We start from the raw sequence: 21,787 nt of genomic DNA, 5'->3' as shown, positions 1-21,787 counted from the left end.
AAACAAACTGCCAACACAACAAAGGAGCTAAAAACAGGAAAATCCTTGACTGGCCAAGCCATTCACCCAATCTGAAACCTATTCAGTTCCTACATGGTGAAATCGAAGTACATAAATGCCCTTAAATGAAAGCTAAGCATGTGCACCCTACATGTAAATTGTTTGACTACAAATCAAAAATTATGGAGAATTATGGAGTTCACATACATACATACATACATACATATATATATATATATATATACACACATACACACACACACACACACACACACATACATACATACTGGGTGTATTATTATTATGTGTTCTTTTTTTAATGACTGAAGAGTCCACCCATTGTAGTTATTTCTGTAAGACGTTGCACACTCTGTGCTGTATAGGTAATGAGTGTATTCCACCATCCCACAGCTTGGCAGATGGCAAGCATGACTGACTGTGTTCACACCAAAGAAATGAAAAGAAATATAGCTCTGTTCAGACAACACTTATCTCAGCCCAAAATAAAAAAAGAGAAAATGCCCCCCCCTCAGGAGGTGAAACAGAGGAAAGATTTTTTTTTTTTTTTTTTAGCTCAAAGGTAATTTCTATTTTATTTGAGCATGTCTAGGCCATAGCTTGCCTTGGCTCTTCCCCTATCTACAAAGTATAGTCTTGCTATCTGAATGATACAGCCTTAAAATGATGCCCTAAAGCTCTTAGCCGGCTAATGCTATGACCAATCTGACAGAATTTGATCTAAAAGAGGTAGGTAGCTGAATGCAGGTGAGCTGAGTATTCAGTCTCTGATGACCTTAAATGCAGAATTCAAATGTTACTTTTTCACAAACACAGTTTAGAGAGTTAATTTTGGCATGCGCTCAACTGGTAAAACCATTAGCATAAGGACATTTTTTTTTTTAAACTTTGATTTGAAAGTGAAAGTAATGTATGCCGGTGTGCATATATCTGTGTGTGTGTGTGTGTGTGTGTGTGTCTGTGTGTATCCATGTCTGAGAGTGCGTGCATGTATGTGTGAGTGTTTGTCACAGCATTTTTCTTCATTGGAATGCTCAATCATAACTGTAGTCATGTGCCATCCCAGCCGCATCCTCCATCGAATCTGAAGGCTGAACGCTAGCACACATTCTCTGACACGCATGCAGCCAGCTGCCATGTATTTTCACTCTGCAACCTACCAGGACCAGGCGCTTACTAACCTGCTGGAGAGACACAGGTGTCTAATCACCACTGAGCGGTGAGTCAGGGAAAATCCTGCCTCCTGCTCACTCGCCGGGCCGAGCTGCAGCCAATTACGCGCTTCCCTGAGGGATCCCTGTCCACAGCAGACACAAGCCAGGTCATAATTTGTATCTAGGGTACGTTACGCCAACAACTAGTTATTTCTTCTGAATACAACAAAATGGTAGACCCCACTTGTTACCGTTAGCATTAGCTGATGAGACAGGCACTATCGAGAAGCCTGGGTAATTGTTAGCACTCCCAATACATACCCCCCCCCCCCCCTCTAAATTACCCACGCCCTTATATGTTTATCGGCAGTAATGATAAACCGAACCCATCCTGCGCAAGAACCCGAATAATTCCCTGAGCTGACTGCTCCCCGACCGTGCAGCGCGTCAACTCACAGGGTCAAGTAATTCCGGAAAGTTAAGACCAGCAGGGAGAATGTATATCGTAAGACAAATGAGCTTTGACATTCAATTATTCTCAGCTTGCTCTCAACAGATGGAATCCTTACGAGCCCAGTTCTGTATCTCCTTAAGTCTCCTGTCTTATGCCTCGCTCTCCGAGCTGAGCTATGGACCGCCATCGAATAGGCCCATCCTTATTATAAACGTGCAACATCATTGTCCTATAATTCTGTTTTATTTGCATCTCGCAGTTCTAATTCTGTCATCTGTACAGTATGTGCATACACATGAAGTATACATGTATGTCATTATGTACAGAATAAATAATTCCGAACACATTTTTGAAAACATACATACAAACTTCTGAATTTATACAAGTGGTCATGTTTTGTTTTTTTTTAAACTTAATACATACATCAAATAATGAATATATAGGTCAAATAATGGTTTAGAAATGAATAATGGATGCGTTAAATGAAGTAATTTTCTATGTCCCCCACTTATAATCATTTAAACAAACAAAAAAAGTCCAAATTTGAATTATTCATTGTTGAATATTTTCTTACAGCTCTTATAGTTTTATCATCTTTCCCCACGCAAAACAGCACTGGGGACATTGAAGATCAGTTTGCAGGACAGTGATTTTTTTCCACAATACTTGGCATTGAGCATGCTAGCAGAGCCATCCAAGGTCGGAAGAGAATCATATCTGTCACCGATGTGACCTGAAGACACCTGGTGAGTAATTAGGTCTGCTTGTGCAGTGATAACCAGAGGCACTGGAGTCAAGTATTAGCCATCATCCCAAGGCAGGATGTAACCAACTGTGTCTTGACACAGTATACACCCCCCATAATTGCCAAAAACCCAAATTATGGCTTGCAATGTCTAGGGTACAGGGCTTAGCATGTGCTTAGGGACAGAAGTCATTCAGAAAACCATATATACTGTATGTATGTCATTTACAGAATATAGAAAATTCAAATATATTCAAATACTCTAAAAACAAAATATTTAACGTCACACACAATATCTGCACACAAACGCGCGCGCACACACACGGTGAATGACACTTTGAACCTGTTTAAACCAGTGATAAGATACATTATCACCGATTTAAACTCACCTTAAACCATAGTTTCATCAAAGAATTGTGAAAAAACGTTTAAAATGCCCAACATAACAGATTCAATATTGGTACAGGAACAAAAGATTATGACCACAAGACTGAAAATTGGCCACCCTCAGGAAAAAAGACAACATACTGTAAATATACAAGTAGCAAAATGCGAGTTGAAAAAACCTAAACCCAGCCAAATTGCCATAGTTTAATACAGGATTAATTTATACAGTACTAATACATACAAGTCCATTTAAAACCTGTGTGTTTGTACAATAGATATATTGTCATGCCTGGATATCTAGGTGTTTGGTAGACATTTCTATTTGCAACATACAGTACATACAGCATTTAGTTTTTCGCCATGGGTTTTACAGTGCCATCAAGAAACACAGACCTGCTGTGTAGTCAGCTTGGAAAAACATTTTGACAAACCGAAACAAAAGACTGGCTAAAAAAGAAATAGCCTTCAGTAGAGATTTCCTGGAGCTTCGACGCCCCATGCTATGAGAAAGGTGCGGAAATTTGACACTTGCTGAGGGCTTTGTAGTACGTACATTTATCAGTTCATTTGAAGTCTTATGGCTCTGCTTCTGAATGACTTTACAATGAGTGTCTGTGGGAAAATTAAATACACAAGTTAGTCTTAATGGACAATGCCCCACCTCCATACAAAGAAACCTGCCTTCACAATTTCCATCAAGTAAAACAACCCACAGCCCAGTCCACATAATGGTTTGTGCTTCCCAAACTGTTTTGCGTGAAGAAAATATTTATACATTTGGATTAATTTTTTTTTTTTAAATAGATAAAACTGCAAAGGGCCATACGATTTTATGATTAAGATTGGTATCCCCCATTGGTGTTTCTATGGGAAAAGGGATGGGGGGGGTTGACATTTTTGCTTTTATCCATTTCATTTAGTCAAGAGGCTGAGAACCACTGGCACAGAAGACTGGTGGTGAAGAGAGCCGCCATGCTCTGCCTGGGGAGGGCTCTGGTTCCAGGGGCCTCATCACCATTGAGTCTCAATAGAGCGTTACAGCGGTGACGTCTTTTTGTAGTCCAACCCGGATGTTTCTTCCGCCATCGGTTCCCTCGGAAGATTTCCAATGCTTTTTTTTCCCCCATAGGGATTTCCTTATTTTCGGCACAAAACAAAATCCCTATGGGGAAAAATCCCATGGCTCAAAAACGAGAACTTACTTCTGGGTTTTAGGACTACAAACTGTAACACTCCATTTCAGAAAGGAAATGGGATCAGGTTGTGTAACGCACTGATCCATCTCGATGGCTCCTTCAAGAGATTTGGAGCACAGTTTCACTGCTCGAACGGGAGGATAGAATTCATTTTGACTAGACTGTGCTTTGATCACTGTATCGTTTCATACTGATTGTGATTCCTGTTCCAAAGCCATACAACTTTTAATTTAAGAAACTGACACTTTATTCTCTGAGTGAATGTATCATATGATTAACCCATTTACATCCACAACACATTCACTGATCAGACCACAACAGACTATTTCAGAATACTGATTTGATTTTAGAGGAAGTCGAAAACAATTACCTACTGACTTCTGCTGAGGAGAAAGGACATAAGAGTTATATATAGTCCATTACAATCAGCTAATTAAAAATTGTATAGTTTTATCATTCAAAAATATACAAGAAAACCTCTTCAAATGTATTAGTTAATGAATAACTGCATATCAGATTTTATCTATGATTAATGTAATTTTGAGTGATTTAAATGGATTAATTCATAACAAATGAAACTGATCAAAACTTTATGATCTTCATATACTTTTAGATTAAACTCTTTGATCACTACTGACCTATTATATGGATGCAGAAAGATTATTGTGACTATATCGATATTGCTTCCGTTCTATAAAGGACCATTTGAAAATATGGACTCTTAAAATTGCGTGGTTAGATTACAAATGCTTTTATTCAGTTCTGAGAATATCCTTCTTCATCTAGACGGATGGCACAAGGCAATTGTGAGTGATACTCTCTTGTTTCATGATATTGGCTTTCGTAAGGTGCAAATTATGCAGTTTAAAATACCTAGTGTCATCCAGCCTTATATTTATGCCCAACCCAAACAAATGCCATATATTTCATTCACAATAAAATAGTAGCTCCTATATATTAAATACAGTAGCAAAAATACAGCTGTGAAATAAGACTGAAATAAACAAATGTAATATAGACTAAGCATTTGATTTCAGTGTCTCTGTCTAAAGACTATAAGCATTAACATGCATTCAAAATAACGGTTCAAAAAACACAAATACCACACTGAATGACCAAAGTAATCAACTCAAATGAATCGTTTGAGCCTTTCACCACAAGACGTAACCCTCAACAACCTGTAAAACGTTTCCAGTTTGAGTGTGATGCAGCTCTCCAGCGTCCAAGATTGTTTTGTTCACTATTTATTGTCTGTAAAATCGTCGTTGTGTCTATAAATGCCATGCCGGGAAAAAAGAAAAATATTTGTACACATATTGTATTCCATGCGCTTGTGATACGTGCATGCCAGTTTGTGCTAATTTTGCAACCACCTGAAAAATTCTGAGGTCTCTTATCAAAGCATGTGTACTTACACCCAAGAACAGTGCTGAATTCCATAACCCTAAATTTCATAGTGTGTGTGTGTGCTTGTGTGTCTATATAAGGGATACTGACTGAGGGGCTGGGCATTGCGCTGTTTCAATGCCCAATGCAGAGGTAGTACATTTCCGTCCACAAAGGGCATTCAAACCACATATTGCCTAAGCCCTAGGTCATTATCCCGCTTATACAATGGCTTAGCAAGAAAGCAAACTTGTAACCAATGCATGCTTTTCTACTGCAATGGAAACATTACTTAAATATTCCAGCAAATATCCCAAACCTTATACTACTCAGCAACAAATGTGTCTCTCTAGTCCCCCTCTCAATCGGCCTAGCTAGCAAGCTAGCTTTATTAGCTAGGTCATTTACGCTCACCATCGAACGGTTACCTAACATTAAAAATGCAGTTTTGTTTTAGGCCAGAATGGTCTGACAGCATGTTTATCACAAATAGATAGCTAACCAGCTATTGAATTATATTCCAAACACAGGCTAAACTATAAACATAGTCAAGCTAAAACTAGAGTAGCTATTCTCTAGCTAGTCAATCATGGACATCAAGCTGACTGTGCTTATGTTGGCAGTGGCTGGATGCATGTTTAATGTTTTATCAAGAAATACAATGATTCACTCAGAATGGTGATTAAACTTTTGCTGGCACTACTTCATAGCCAGGCCTATGGCATTATGGAAAAATAATGCACACCTGCCATGGAAAAATAATGCACACCTCCCGGTCAATCAGAATCGAGTATTCAGCCAAGCCGTTGTATAAATGTGTGTGTGTGCGTGTGTGTGTGTCTGTATATATGCTAATGTTCTTCAATGTGAGCATTTTGTCCATCTTATCAAATTACAAATAGTCAGTGGAGGTGTGCGCATGTCTCGAAGGGCAGAGACAGGGGTTTTTACGTAAAGCGGTCCGAATTCATTTTTCTTAGTTTGGGGGGTAGGTGTCCATCCATGCGGCCCCCCGTCCCCCCGCCCGCCAGCTTCTGCAGCTTGGGCGGTAAGTCCGCCACGGACTGGCTGATGGGCTCGCCGATCTTGCTGCCCTTGGCCCCCAGCTGCTTGTCCTCGGACACGCCCGGCACGGAGCTGATTCGCTGCAGCTTCATGGGCAGGTCGCCCAGGCTGTAGGTCATCTCCGAGGCGGTGGAGCTCATCCGGAGAAGCTTCCGGGGCAGCCCGTCCCGCCCCGTGATCTTCTGCAGCTTGGACGGGAGCTTGGTGGTGGTCTCCATGTCCTCCAGCGTCTCCAGGCCGTCCAGGGAGCTGTTCTTCTCGCCACTGTTGCACAGGGAGGGCGCCATCAGGGGCGAGGAGATGAGCAGGGCCTCCTCCTGCTCCTTCACGCTGTAGGGAGGGGTGGGCACCTCGAACGTGGCGTGGAACTGCGAGTAGTCCACCTTGAAGAAGCCCTCCTCCAGAGAAATGACGGGGAAGAAACGATGTCCCCAGAGAACCTCGTCCTCGGTGTAAGAAGTCCGCGCTTGGCAAGTCATGCCTGGGAAAAAAAAACAAGGGACACAGAGGAAATGTTGGGAAGATGCAAATCTGCAGGTTTCGAGTCTGAGAAAGGCCACAGATTTGCAGACTAGTTCCAGCTCGACTGCGCGTTCTTGCTGCAAAGAGAATATACTCTATTCAACATGAACTGACTCTACTGCATCTTTGTTCTGGAATGGATGATGTAGCTGATTTTGCATTACAGAGTGAGAAGGGAAGGAAGTGTAATTCAGCCCATGGTTGTAATCAGCAATTATCAGGGCCAAGCATGTCAGCAGTCATGTGATTCAGCTGCAATATGACATCACCAAACATAGAGTGGCAAGCACAGACAAAATACTTCTTTGATAGTTGGGTGCGCATAAAGGAGACTTTAACAGAGCAATTTGGAATTGAATATGAAAATGTGTAACACACACAATATGTACCACAAGGGATCACTTAATGTCTACTATCACGATGCTCAAAAAACATTAGTGAAAGTAATCCTTGTTAATCTGATAGTATCAGGTCAGACCAGTCCCTTATTGGTTGTGTTGATATTCCCATAACATTCAATAAAAGTGACATTTTTCCAATTTCAGCAAGGTTAGCATAGTTGCACTATCTTGGGCAGTTTTCCATGTCTTAAAACTGGAGGTAGGCCTAATATTTGCATACATTTAAAATGAAATGGTATAATATTGCATCCTGAATGGATTACAATCATTCCCAAAACTTAGAAACTATGGCTTTTTAGCAAACATCTTCCCAATTTAGCAGATGGAAATTCATCGCAAAGATTTTGCATATTTGCCCTTCTCTACACAAGAGGTGATTTTTTTTAATGCAATACAATTTATTATCATACCAATTCATCAAGCCACTTCAGAATCTAAGGATGCTGCGATCCAATTAAACCTCTGGCAGAATGCCACATGACTACATTAAAGATTCTTTACAGATTCTTTTCACAATGAAAAAAAACCCAACAAAATCACATAAAAGTTTATGAATGACTACATAAAAGAGGTGCTCATTTTAATATCAGTTGTGTTTAGAGTGATGATAAGCAAATAATTGTAAATGAAAACAAAGTTTTAAATACCCAGCTGTGTTCGGCCTACTGCGTAATGACTGCAATTTAGCACAAGATCTGTGGTGGGAGAAAATGGCGGTAGAAGATCCGCTTTCAATGTGCGAGTACAAAGGTCTGCATCTGTCTTTAGGAGTTACAACATTAACAAGGAAAAAAACAGTCATGTGTGCCGTGCTGCTCCAGGCCTTCACCCTACAGAAATGACAGACCTAGGGCCGTTCATTAGCTGAGAAGTTCTCTTTGTGCCTTTCTTGCGCAAGCATTACAATTTTCTTTATTTACACTATTAAATGCACCCATGTTAAATAAAACTGAATTTAATACTAAGAGGATGACTTAGTTTACTGGTATTTCCACACTGCTGGTGGCACACATTAAATTACCTACCTGTGTGGAAGATAATCCCTTATTATTACCCACTGATGGGTAATTCATTGAGATTTAAATGAAAATACGGAGGTGAAGGTCTAATCCCATCTCCAATTCAAACACACAGCCGAAAGGTGCAGAAGCAGAGCACTCACACTGCCACACAATCCCCCACCTGAGTTTGCACTTAGTAGCAACTCTGCTTCTCTCACACGACCACCACGTTTCTCTCACACATCCTTAGCTCTTTCACTCATGCACATACAAACAGACACTGCAGAGTTAAGAGAATAAGGAACGTGTACAGTATGATATTACAGCTGCCGGTCCTATTCACATTCAGAAAGAGCGGACAGCTTCACTGTAACATTTAGAATCCAGCTATCTTTGCTCACTGAGAGAGGAAGTGAATCTTACAGACAGGATGAATCAGCTTCAGGTGGCTTAAAACAAATGTTGAAATTTGTCAGTGGAGCCTTCCAAGTGCAGCCAACCTTTTGCCGTTTAGAGATTCAGTCCACATCTTGACCTTGGCAAGGAACTAAGATTAAGATGCTTAAATCATGCTATTAAATGGTACACATTCACAATAGGGCAAGTTTTTTTTTTTTTACATTAAAAAGCACTATATTTATGTTTGGCATTTATGAATTTAGCAGATGCTCATCCATAACGAGTGCATCCAAAAAGGTTGGTCAAAGAGCAGAGATGACGCAATATTATCATGGTTACAACAAATAGTGGCAGCCATTACATCAACCATTCACATAACTGATGTGTTAAAATGCAAGCATAACAACCGGCTTGATAAAGATTCAGCACCACGACTGAGATAATGTTGGACAAGTAATCTGTATTGTAAGAACTGAAATAAATTTAACTCCGAGTGAATGATGGATGTACATCGTCAGGTTGCTAGATTGCGTTGAAGAGAATGCAACTGCACAAAGGGAAAAGCAATTTTCCTCAATACACATAATCATGACAGTGGTGGAGGTTCCCAGTAAGGATCCTAGCCAAATAAGAAATCCCTTGTATGGACATCATTTAAATTGCGCTGTAATCATATAGGATATATTTCCGTTACTTTTAGAAGGAAATGTGTATATTTGCGGCTACCTGCAAATTGGGCACGTTCTGCCTCTGCTAGAATGCCAGCCTTAATGGCTGAGCGCTAAGCACCCCAACCCTTCTGCTTCTCCATTTTTAAGAAATTACGACTACGGCTCGCAGTAAGACGGTTTTGTGGGCTCATCTGGGAAAAACGGTCTCTGAAAATGATTCTGCAGTGTTCCAGTATGAAATCTGCCTGAAACCTTTATGCTTTTCAATAATTCCCAAAGTCCTCATATGTATGTAATATATGCAGAACAACACAATACTGGCAGGAACTACTGAAGACATATGAACATCAGCATTTGAAACCTAGCAACACGTTTCGTTGTAAGAATAAAGAATGCATTTCCTAGCAGATTTGATTCTTAACTGCTGTGAGGTACAGTATCAGTGTTCATTTGTTACAAGAAAGCTTTTGCATATGCTTGTGCTGGGGGAGTATTTTTTTAAGTCGCAATCGCATCTTCTTTTCAGACTCTGATATGCAAGAATGTGAACATTCTGCAGTTTTGGTGTATTCTAGCAAGTATTTGCCCCCCCCCCCCCCCCCCCCCCCCCCCCCCCCCCCCCCCCCCCCCCCCCCCAACCCCCAAGGCTGACAAACTCACTTTACTTTTATTTCCACTATATTTCCTATAAGATGTTTGGAACAAGTTTTTTGGTGTTCCTGCTTAAATATCTGTCTTCTCATCAGAGCAGTTCATACATACAGTATTAAATGCGGAATAAGCTGTTCTGGTATAGAGGCATTAAAAAGCAAAACCAAACAAGGAAATGATTATTCAGCTGGCAGCTTACATCCAAGCTCCCTGCACTCCTCTTATTTAAGCCCATCTGCTTTAGTGAATTCACCCCTATATAATTTCCCCGCAATTACAGGGTAATTTCCACGTAGGCAGCTCTAATAAGTACAGCCGAATTGCATAAACAATTAATTGTATCTCTCGAGTTCGTTCCATAATATAAGCACATATTCCCTTTTAATTGGAAAACTGACTTCATGCGATTATTAAAAATCATATTCAAACGACTGAGCCCATAATATGAGCAAATTTAGCAGTCAAATTAGCAAAGCATATCACAATTTACAAGAAGACTCGGGCGCATTTAATTCTAGAATAGAACTGCAAATGTGGCAAAGTGTAGGTGTTTTCTCTGCATTATATAATCCAAAAAATCATACCTGACTGGAGCTGTGTTTCTATGGAAACTAGTCCTACCAGCATGAACATAAGCGTATCATACCAAGGCTGTTTAGATCTCACTTTTGAATGCGGCTCAAGGCAAACATTAGCGCACACAGCTCAAGTTGCTACCACAATTTCCAGCCGATATAAAATTGCAACTGTCTGCCTAAATGACCAGGATGGCCCTACCATTCTAACAATAGACACGCGTTCCCAGACAGTCACATGCTAACGTGCTAATGCTGGCCTAGTAGCGCAGCTGTTGTTGTTTATAACTGCTCCTCCAATATAAGTATTTTGGTGGCATGAAAACAGGAGCATCGTTATCATTCAGTTTGTCATATCTGTCATTATTGTCAATATACTCATCTGACCTCCTGACATAAACTTTGCGTTTTATAACAAGAATTTTATTTGCCGTGTCTCAGCTGTCTTGCCCTGCCTTGTAATGTGCCCAGGACCTGCATTTACAGATCATGAGATTATGGTATTCAGCATTCTCTTTGCATCTTGAATCCACCTTTAATCAACCTCTAGGTAATGTTTATCCAGACTGAACTCGTTATTATACTGTATCAGTCACAAATAGCATGATAATGCTATTCCAATTGTTGTCCAATGCACGGTTTTTTGAGTACATCAGCTATTTGTACATACTGTAGCTGTGAATGTAGTGACCACTAATCAAGAAAGGATTTAAATAGCCAGAACAACGTACTGTCCCTGCAAAACAAAACAGAAAACAGAGGATGGTAAAATATGGTTATGATAAAAGAAACAACATACTGGTGAATATATAGTCATCCACAAGGTAAAATAACATGGCTTCTGCCCTAATAATGCGAAAATGAAAACAGAACATGAAGCAGAGATTAATTTTTCAATGATGAAATAAAGCTTGATGTGACAAACCACACACATAAGTGAAGCAAAACCCATTACTTTGTCCAGAGAAAGCAGTCAACATATTTGTTTAATCTGAATATGAGCACAAACACTCATTAGCTATGCAACCAAGAAATACACAAAGATAACCACACACGCACAAGAAATCCAGGCGCAACACAGCAATAATGCTCTCATCCTTCATGATTATGGAGATCCGTGATCTTCATACAGTACCCAGTCCCCAGTTGGGTAAACAAACATGGGCAGTGTGTGCTGCTGAGTCAACAGATTAATAAACAAATGAAACCCAATCCCTAATAAAATACTGCACACTGTTTACAGGCTATACGTTTATTAAATAAATTAAAATCACTTCTGAACTTGTGCATGCATAGGAGAAGCATTATAGAAGTCATAACAAAAAGTTTATGATGCCTTCTGAAAATGGAGCTTCATCACTGGATTAGACTCTTATTTTTTTCATACATCTCTCTAATGGTGCACATCACTTCAAAACAGGCAACTTCATTGTTTTATTTAACACATACATTCTGTAGCAGATAAAATTACATAAAAATATATACCATACTGTATATTTCATAGATAAGAAATCAGCAGATCAGTTATTCACAGTTATGCAATTTGTTCAGCTACTGTTTTACTGTTTTTTTATTGTTTTAAAAAAACAGTTGTAAATGTCTAAATTCATATTTTTATTTGTCATTTTTTATTATATTGGAATTATATAGTGTTCATAATGATATTGTAAATAGCCACTGATCTATTTATTGATTGATTATTTAATGGGGTGCGCTGGGTATGTGTTAAAAGTATGAAGGAGAAACAGATTGAGGTTCACTGTTTCTGTAGGCCTGCGCCCAGAAACCGACACAGCCGGGGTGTGTGCGGGGAAAAACGAGCCGCACGCGCTCCCTCCTGGGTGGATGAAGCTAAGCCAGCTTCCGCAGCTGGAAGTGACAGCAGAGGAGAGCGGGAGGCGCCATGAAGGTGACGTGTAAACAAAGAGACGCAATCCGGGGGCCTGAGACGCAGGGAGAACGCACCTACTCGCTCGCGCTGAAGAGGAAAACAGAGACAGGAGGACGGCGGCGAGGCCCAGAAGGAGATTTCCAGCGCTTTCTCTGCGTTGGCGCTGCGAGCTCACTGGCATTTGAGGAGCGGTAAGCCTGGATTTAGCCTTGCCAAGATGGAGCCACAATGGCAGCGAGGATCATCTGCTCGCTCCGCGTTTCAGCCGAGCGCATGTTCATCGCCACCGAATCTGCACCGGCGCGCGCCGTCCGTCCACACGCTCGGATACGCACTCAAACATGCGTACGTGCTATGCACTGCGTTGAGTATGACACCAACCAAATAGAGACTACTTCTGAGAAAATATCTTCTAAAATGTAACATGGGAAAGGAACAGACTTCCCAACACAAGAACCCGTAGTGAGAAACTGGATCTGCAGTGTACAACATGTGTACATGCCCACATGCTCACACTCCTGCATGTACACACACACCCACACAGACACGCACACGCCTGTACGCACACGCACACACCCGTATGCAAACGCCCACGTGCACACACACACATACCCACAGACACGCACACACTTGTACACACACACACACACACACACACGTTTGCGGGCGCACACACTCAACTGTACGCACACATCGGTTGGATAAGCTGCCAGCGTGCTGACAAGGGCACTTGGGGGGGGTTTTATCAAACAAAAAAACAAACAAAAAAAAAACATTTGATCTAGTCAATGACCGCAGAGACCCCATACCATGACTCTGGAGGCTGCTGGGTCCTGCAGAGTGAGCTTTGATCCCGCAACCGTCCAATCCAGCCACGGATCAACGGCGTTACCCAAATGTTGGAGCGGTCCTGCCCAATCATGTCCCGCTAGGGCCGAGAGTATGCTGGTCTCATTCCAACCGATCGCTACACCTGCTGATCTCATTAATTAACACACCTTCGACCGCAGAGGAGGGAACTAATTAGTGAGATCAGCAGGTGAAGTCATTGGCTGGAATGAAAACCTGTGAACTCTCGGCCCTCCGGGGCACGTGATTGGGCACCGCTGTGTTAAAGGGACAGTGTCATAGTTCACTTTCTGTAGATTTTTAGCATTTCAGTTTCAGTGTATGTTTTCAATTAGCCTGGACAGGTGATGTGGGATACTTTAGATATTTATAATAAGTTTCTAATCATGTTGGCTCTACAATGACTGGTATAGGGGCTTTCATGGATTCATGGATTTGTGGTATAAAGAAAAAAAATACACTTCGCACAAACTGCTTGTACTGTGATGTGATTCCTTCAGGTTATACATGAGCATTATTTTTCAAAAATTATGTTTAATCTTATTTTCGGTTGGAACTATTTCCAATGTTAAATGCAACCTGAGACTGCTCTGCTCAATGAAAGAAGTGCCGCAAAATATAAAAAGGATATTTTTGTTAGTAATTGTGAATAAATGCGATAAAATGAATGTGTTTCTATGCACAGCCTCTGGGAACATAACATTGCTGTAAATGCTGTTTTGGAGTTACCTGAAGTGCTTTTTTTATTTTTTACTTTAAACCACAAACCCCCAAATCCCCCTATACCAGCCAGCCAGTCATCTGTAAAAATGTCCTTCATTGCACACAAAATCTCTCTGGGCAATTCAAAAAATACACAAAAACAGAAATAATATATTTTTTTTAAACTCCAGAAAGTGAACTATCCCTTTGAAGTGTCATATCGACACAAACTTTTCACTAGCTGGAACATCATTTCTGGTTGCCTTTTAGCACATTATTTCCTCATTGGGAAACATGCAGCGCCGGGTGAAAAATACAAAGGAACACAAAAATATTTCTGAATACAAAAAACAGCAGAAAAATTTGGTAGGATTACAAAATGAATAATAATATGATAAATTACATTACTGAGAGTAGTACAAAGCACTCACCTATCCCTGATGAAATTAAATACATGTTTACAGCAGGTAGGTCAGCTGAAACTACAGAGATATGCAAACCCTCAGGTAAGGGAAACTCTTCAGAGGAAACTTTTCACTGGAAAACATCCGAGTTTCAGGGATTCTCATCCTGGCCCTGCGGAGTCTGAATGAATTTAGAAATTCATGACTCGCTTAATTTAGCCACTTCGCTAATTTCGGGAATGAAAAGCTGAGGGATGCTAGACAATAAAATAAAAGGCTAGGCTAGTGTAAATGTATAACACACTTTTCACTTTTTAACAATGAGGTAAAACTGCCCATGTGCAGGAAAAGAACACAAAAAAGAAATATTCAAAAGAGAATCAGATGCAGTGATTGGCAGCAGGGTCACACAATGCACAAAGTTAGCTTGTGGTTAATGATTGATTTTATGTATTTATTTTTCCACAGCTGGGTTTCATATGTATGGTACATGTAGTGTTCCAGCAACAACAACAAAAACAAAAAAATCTTTGTTTTTTCTCCCCCTAAAAAAGTGGAAAAAACCACATAGGAACTCCAGCCTCAGCAGACTGAAGTGAACACTAGCAGGAGTGAAGAGGATTTGCAACCCAGAGCAGAACAATCTGAGAGAAGGAAGGGCATGGGGGGGGGGGGGTGCGGGTGCGGGTAAACATACAAAGCTTCGATGTGTTGAATGCAATATTCCAGAATGTGTGTATTAGACGGGAAATGACTCACTTTGCAATAAACTAAACTGTTATGAGCACAGTTTTACCTCAGCGACAGATAATGCGTTTCTATGGTGACCATCGTCAAGTGCTAATGTTTAAAGCACAGAAGAATACGGAGCTGGCCTCAGTGACCTCCTCCTTAGGAATTATCCTCGGCAGACAAATAGAGCTCTGTGCTCTATAAATGTTTCCTTAGCCTTGCCTGAATTTGCAAAGGTCATGTCCGGGGGCTTCCGCTGAGACAGTTGGTGGAGGAGCGGGGCGAAGGAAATGCGGTTCGGAGAACGCGAGCGGCAAACGTACAGTATCGCTTGGGAGAAGATTATGCGAAAATGTGTAGCTGCGGGAGTTGGCCTGAGCGCACAGGGAGGTAACGTAACAGGCTCTAGGTTGAGCGGAGGTCGTGCCAGTGTCAATTTTGTGTCTCTAAATTGGACAAGGTCTGGAATAAAAGCACAATATCCCCGCTGCATTTCGCCGCACGACTATCGCAAATGCGGTATTCGAGAAACAAAGCAAAAAATCGAACCGGTGTCCGTGAAACCAAGTAACTATCAATCAACGGTGGTGCGCAGGAAATTCAAAAGACCGCATACAAACAAAAGCAAACATTTCCATTCAGCAGCTCATGTATAAACCGCGCCAGTACAATGTCACAAAAATAGAAGCAGGGATGACAAAGAATGATCTTGTAAGAAATGACTCTGAAAAACAACATATAGTCGAGGGCCAATGTGCTTTCTCCCAAAGAAATGTGAATTTCATTTGTTATTGAGTTTTTGTTTTTTTCACAACTTGCAAGTGAAGCTACCCATAACCCCAGCCATAACCCCCCTAAAAGAAAAATTCCTACAGATAGTCAGATACAACCGGACAGGGAGACAAGCCAATCAGACAGGCAGATCAATTAGACAAAACCAACCAATAAGGATAGAGACAGACCAGGGACGACATACTGATATACACTTGCACAAACATTTAAATTCCGTGTGCGTGTGTCTCTGTGTGTGCGTGCGTGCGTGTGTGTGTGTGTCTGTGCATGTGTCCATGCATGTACATGGCTGTAGATATGTTGTATGTGGTGATTCAGTTCAATGGTAAATTGAGTCGGTTGAGTACAGGGATCCAGATTTTGTTGAAACTATGCATTTGGTTTTTTCCAAGAGCCTATTCGTTTTCCAAGCGTAATGTGGTCTATTAATAGATTTGCCCATTGTGCAGCGTTCAGTTTACGTCTTGATTTCCAATTCAGAAGAATTGTTTCTTGGCGACAGTTAAGGCGACTACAGTGAGTGTGTCGGTACGGTCTGGGGTATTGGGTACGAAAGTATTTCCAAGTAAACAGAAGGTGGGATGCAGAGTGGAAAGCTGCCGTCTGGAAACAAAGAGGTGAAACGCGTGACATCCTTCCAAAACCGCAGCGTTAGCGGGCAAAGCCACATCGCGTGGTAGTGCGTGTCTGCTAGTCTGAGAGCGAAATAAGTGCATATGTCAGTGAAGTCAGTGAAACCCATTTTGAACATTCTGTGGTGGGTGATGTGTACTCTGTGAGTCATTTTGTATTTAATTAGTGTATGTTGTGGGATGAGGTCATGGCGAATGTGTTAGAACAGATTCTAGTCCTGAAATTGGTATCGACAGAGATCTGAAGATGTTTTTCTCGTAGTTTAGCGGCAATGGAGACGGTGGAGTCTGGTTGTTTTTTTTAGAGTTACAGATTTATTTTCTAATAACGGGGATGAGGGAAGGCTGTTAATGAATCCAAAATCAGCATAGTTAATGACGACCTTATTAGTCCTTGCTGATACAATGTTTCTGGACCATGGCTTGTGAAAAGTGAGAAGGGATTTATTACTAAAGATGTGTTGTAGTGGAGGGAGGCCTTTGTTTTTTTCCAAATCATAGAGGTGAGAGGTTATTTATTGACCAGGAAGTGAGGATTGGACCAGATTAGGGTGTATCTGCAGGGTGATGGGTCGAATTTTCAGAGTTTATTTATTTTACTGTCAAAGTTGTATAGAGTTTTTGAAGCAAATTTTTTGCAGTGTCTGTGAGGGAGAAAAAGACCTGATACTTGTAGGTCTATGCAGTTCCATTGTTATAATTCTAACTATGAGTTGTGTTGGTGTTTTTTTTTTTTTTTTTTTTTGCTCACCCAATTGGTGATATATTAAAGTTGGTTTGCAAAATAATAATGAAAATTATGGGGCATGTAAACCAATGAGGAGTTGGTACAACTGGGATCACAGATTTTTAGAAGAATGGCCATTTTTATGGTAGCTACGCGTCCTATAAGTCTGAGTGGGAAGTTCCACCAGCAGTGCAAATTGTCAATGGTTTTCAGTGAGAGGCTGAAATTCAGGTGAAATAACACCGATGGCTGAGAGGAGATTTCAAAGCAATAAGATACTATATGTGATATTGCCAGCGTTGAGAGCTAAACTTGTTTGTTTTCAGACTGCAGCTCTTAGAACCAATGGGTAGTATTGTTGATTTAAACCAGTTTATCGAGTCATCAGACATGTATTTAAAAAATGGTAATGAACTTGAAGGTTTCTTGCAGTGAAGTAATAGGATTTTCTAAGAGCAATACATCACCCGTATAGAGGTTGATCCTGTGAGTATATTTAGAGGTTTGAGTTCCAGTTATTTATTGGCTGTGTTGAATAGCAGTAGCTAAGGGTTCAGTAAACAGTGCTAAGAGTGAAGGGTGAGTGGACATCATTTTCTGGGACATTTAGACAGTGTCAATCAATATTGCCACAAACCCAAACACTGGAAGCACAGTGCAAACCTTCATCACTTGGGGATTATTGGACAGTAACACAAAACCTGGCAGTCAGTTCTCACCGATCACTACAGAAGGCTCTGGGTGCTTCTATATAACACGCATGACTTGACAGATTCGTTAAAAAAATGTAAAATTCATTTCTCTCTGTGATGTTAATCTCTGATGCTTCTTGACATCCAAATAAACATGGCAAATCTGGGGACTTTATAAGCACAAGGATGTAGATATGACACATCAACAGAATGACATGTTCATTTTCATAACACGGAGCTCAACCAATGAAAATTTTTTAATGTTAGCTGTTAAATTTACGGTACATTACATTCACATTTTAAACTGTTATAGTCAAAATGAAGGTCAAAAGTTTATTTAATCAGGGCATGAGTATTGTTCTTTGTCATTCTGCAACACACGTCATATTCTGTCTATGTACTTTTACACAAAATGTATCTAATGATCCCTCTGGTGAGTCTTCACGAATGCAGCCAGGGTCCAAGCACCCTGGCATAGAACCTCCAATTTAACTGACTACAGCAAATTCATAAGTGCGTATGAATCTAAATGAAATTCAACAAAACATAACGATACACTTTTGGACCTATTGGTCCAAATAAAAGCTATTAAAAAGTACTCTGGAAGGAAATGGGAGAGCAAAATCTCTTGGAAATACATATCTGTGGATGACACAAAAATGAGGCAAATAAATCAATTAGGTCAAAGTGCGCACTCGGCTAACTCTGGGCTCCGCTACATGCCTGGGTCAACCACGTAAGCCATCTTAAAATCAAAGGGCACTCTCGGTTCAGAGCCTAACTCTCCATTCACGAGTCACGCCCTCATCACACCTTAAACGAATCATCGCCTGATTTCTGGCCCGTTTTACATCAAGTACTTAAGTTTTATTAGGGCATAATGTGTCAACGAAGAAGCACAAATTAAATTATTCCACACTCTAGGCAGTGATTGGAGAGGTCTTTACTGCTGTCAAGATGGTAGAAGGATGACTTATTAACTCAGACAGAAACCCCCATCCCAGTCCCTCCAACTGAAAAGCACAACAGAAGATAATCACAATAATAATTCATCCATGCGTCCTTGTGCTTTACTGACATAATATTTTATTTTAGTATTGTTAATATCAGTCCCGGGGAAGAACTATTCAACTGTTCCTTACTTGTATTTAACTTGAAATGACATCTGACCCAAAGCAAGAATATTTTTCTTCGCAAGGCAGTGAACAGTGAAGTAATTGAGATACAGGACTACAACAGCAATACCCTAAACACATTGAAACTTCAGCGTTTATTATCCTTTGTGGGTGAAATTGCATGTAATCAACTCAAGTTCCCGACAATGAAGATCAGTCTAAAATTCTTAGAGGCAGCAGTTGTCTCAGTATTACAAAGTTGTAAAAGTAAGTTTGGGGGGGGGGGGGGCAGTGTGCTCCTAAGCAGTGTGGCTTTTTGTATCCCCCTCATTATATTTTAATGCACAACCCCTTCTAAGCACCTGGCTGTGGTCATGTGACTACACCTGGTCCTGTGATCATGTGACTCCACTCCTCCCCCTGTCCCAATCATTAAAGGCCCCATATTATAAAGGACCAAAGGTACTAACGTTTCCCAATAATATAATTTTGGCAATTTTATATTATTCTTCAAGGTATACCAAACATGTTAAGGCTTTATAAGAGAAAAAATGTTGCAATTCATTTTTAAATTAATCCTGCCCATACTCCCAATCCCAGAAAAGCAAATAAACAAACATTGCATCTGTAAATCTACCGGTATATCGTATATGTTTGAATCAGAGTAAAATCTCAACCAGGAGCCAGTTCAAGAATCAAAGGCCCAGCAGGAAGTGTCCAAATAGTAATTGTGATTAGATATAAAACAATTACTATTTGGACACTTCCTGCTGGGCCTTTGATTCCGGAGTCCGGACTTTTTCCGGACCTTGGAAGGATGTGCAGTGACTTTCTTGCTAGCGGACAGCCAGAGGTGGCACAGTTAAAATGGCCTGTTTGAAATCTCGTCATATTCAAATTCTCGCTTGCTTGTTCGTTCGTAATTATGCCTTGCTGCCGTAGATGCTAAATCATGAAAGGCGTAGGCATTACCTCATTCTTAGAAGAGGCTGACCAAGAGCAGATTTATGCAAATGACATAGTTAAAAAGGCTATTTTCACAGGGGCCCAGTTGTGACGTAGGAACTGGAGCCAATTCTGAATGGACCATTTAGCCTGGTGTACAGAAAAATGTGAGGTAGAACTGAGTTCATATTTTACCAGCACATGAGCACCATGCCACACAGCACAATCAATGCCTAAATGAGGTTAACTCCAATTTCTGAGACATGGAGCCTTAAAATCATTGCTCCTCTACCCTATATTCCAGACAAGGGTCAGCTTCAACTCCGTCACCCTGTGATGCAAGTCCACGGCATCAAGCCACTGCAGCCGTTAGGCAAGGCAGTTATTCATATTATCCACAAAGTAAGTCATTGTTTACATATTCACCCGTCAGAAGAATACATTTCAATATTACTTTTTTTAACATAATAAAGCATCTTGGATAACATGTTTCATGCGTTTCATGTTTCAGTGAAAATATTTTCAAAACTTGTATTTATTTCATTTTCACTGGATGTCCCCTGTAGTGTAGCTTTCAGCACAGTGGAATATATGGTTCTTAAGATTAAGACCAGAGACTCATGTCCCCTACAGGGGACTAAAATTAATTGTCTGGTCTTGGGAGGATGTCTTATTGGATTTCTCTGTTTTCCATATGGGATACAGAATTACCATGCAATATATGCCACATTAAGTTAAAATCCACTCCAAACACAGAACTGCTCTCATCCTAATGTAAATAAAACCGTTATTTGTGTAAAATATAATTCAAACAGCCCCCCGGGCAGCTCGTTCCTCTACCAAGGCATAAAAGGATTAATGGTGAACCAGCCTAGATTACGTTAGAAGGTATCTAAACAACAGATTTTGAAAAAAAAAACATGGAGGATGAGAGAAACGGAACCAAACCTCCAAGCGCAATTGTGGCTCTACCGGTGAGATTAAAATTTTTCGTTGTTACTATTATCGCTCCGTTCGCCCAAAACGCGTTCGTACCAGGCCGTCCGACGCAAACCCCCCTCCAACGACGATTTATTACCCTCCCCCAAGGACCTGACAAATCTCTAAAGATCCAATTACTGTGTTTACCCTTGGAAATGACAAACAGTTTATCTGCGGGCTGTAATGCATCCTTGATGTCATAGTTGGTTCCTCATGTTGTAAATTACGCAGAGCTGTTCTGAGCTATAACTACTGTACAGGAGTCATGAATTCTGCCGCTCCCAGCATATTTCCTAGTAACAACAGAGATAATTTGTTCCTCCTATTCTAATCATTTATTCTAAATTTAAAATAAGCCCTGACTCACCCCAGCTTGGACACATTGCTTACATTTTTAATATTATCCATTTATAAACTTGAATGAATGACAAGGCAACCCAGCTCATGCACCTCAGTCATGGGCCCAACAGCTGCGCCTCACCTGTGAACCAAAGTGCCTGTATTTGGCCTTCACAGTAAATCAATCTGTATTTGGCCTTCACAGTAAATCAATCTGTATTTTGCCTTCACTGTAACTCAATCTGTATTTGGCCTTCCCTATAAATAAATCTGTCGCACAATGATTACTGTATCATTTTGTGGGTGCCATGTTTGCCCCTGACCATACAAAAAAAATTAGTTGGACCCAACTCCACTGCAG

General features: G+C 40.6%; 1 protein-coding gene across 1 annotated transcript in view; it reads right to left on the bottom strand.

The window, feature by feature from the left end:
• Positions 1-1,853: 1,853 nt before the first annotated feature.
• Positions 1,854-21,787, bottom strand: part of LOC118214659 (G protein-activated inward rectifier potassium channel 1) — a 32,616-nt gene continuing 12,682 nt past the window's right edge. The window contains exon 3 of the mRNA XM_035394792.1: positions 1,854-6,886. Coding sequence (XP_035250683.1) covers positions 6,288-6,886 — 599 coding nt within the window. The 3' untranslated portion in view covers positions 1,854-6,287. The remainder of the gene's footprint in view (positions 6,887-21,787) is intronic.

Source organism: Anguilla anguilla, chromosome 15, assembly GCF_013347855.1.
Source record: "Anguilla anguilla isolate fAngAng1 chromosome 15, fAngAng1.pri, whole genome shotgun sequence".
In the NCBI taxonomy this organism is placed as follows: domain Eukaryota; kingdom Metazoa; phylum Chordata; class Actinopteri; order Anguilliformes; family Anguillidae; genus Anguilla; species Anguilla anguilla.
This window is presented reverse-complemented; position numbering and strand designations above follow the sequence as displayed.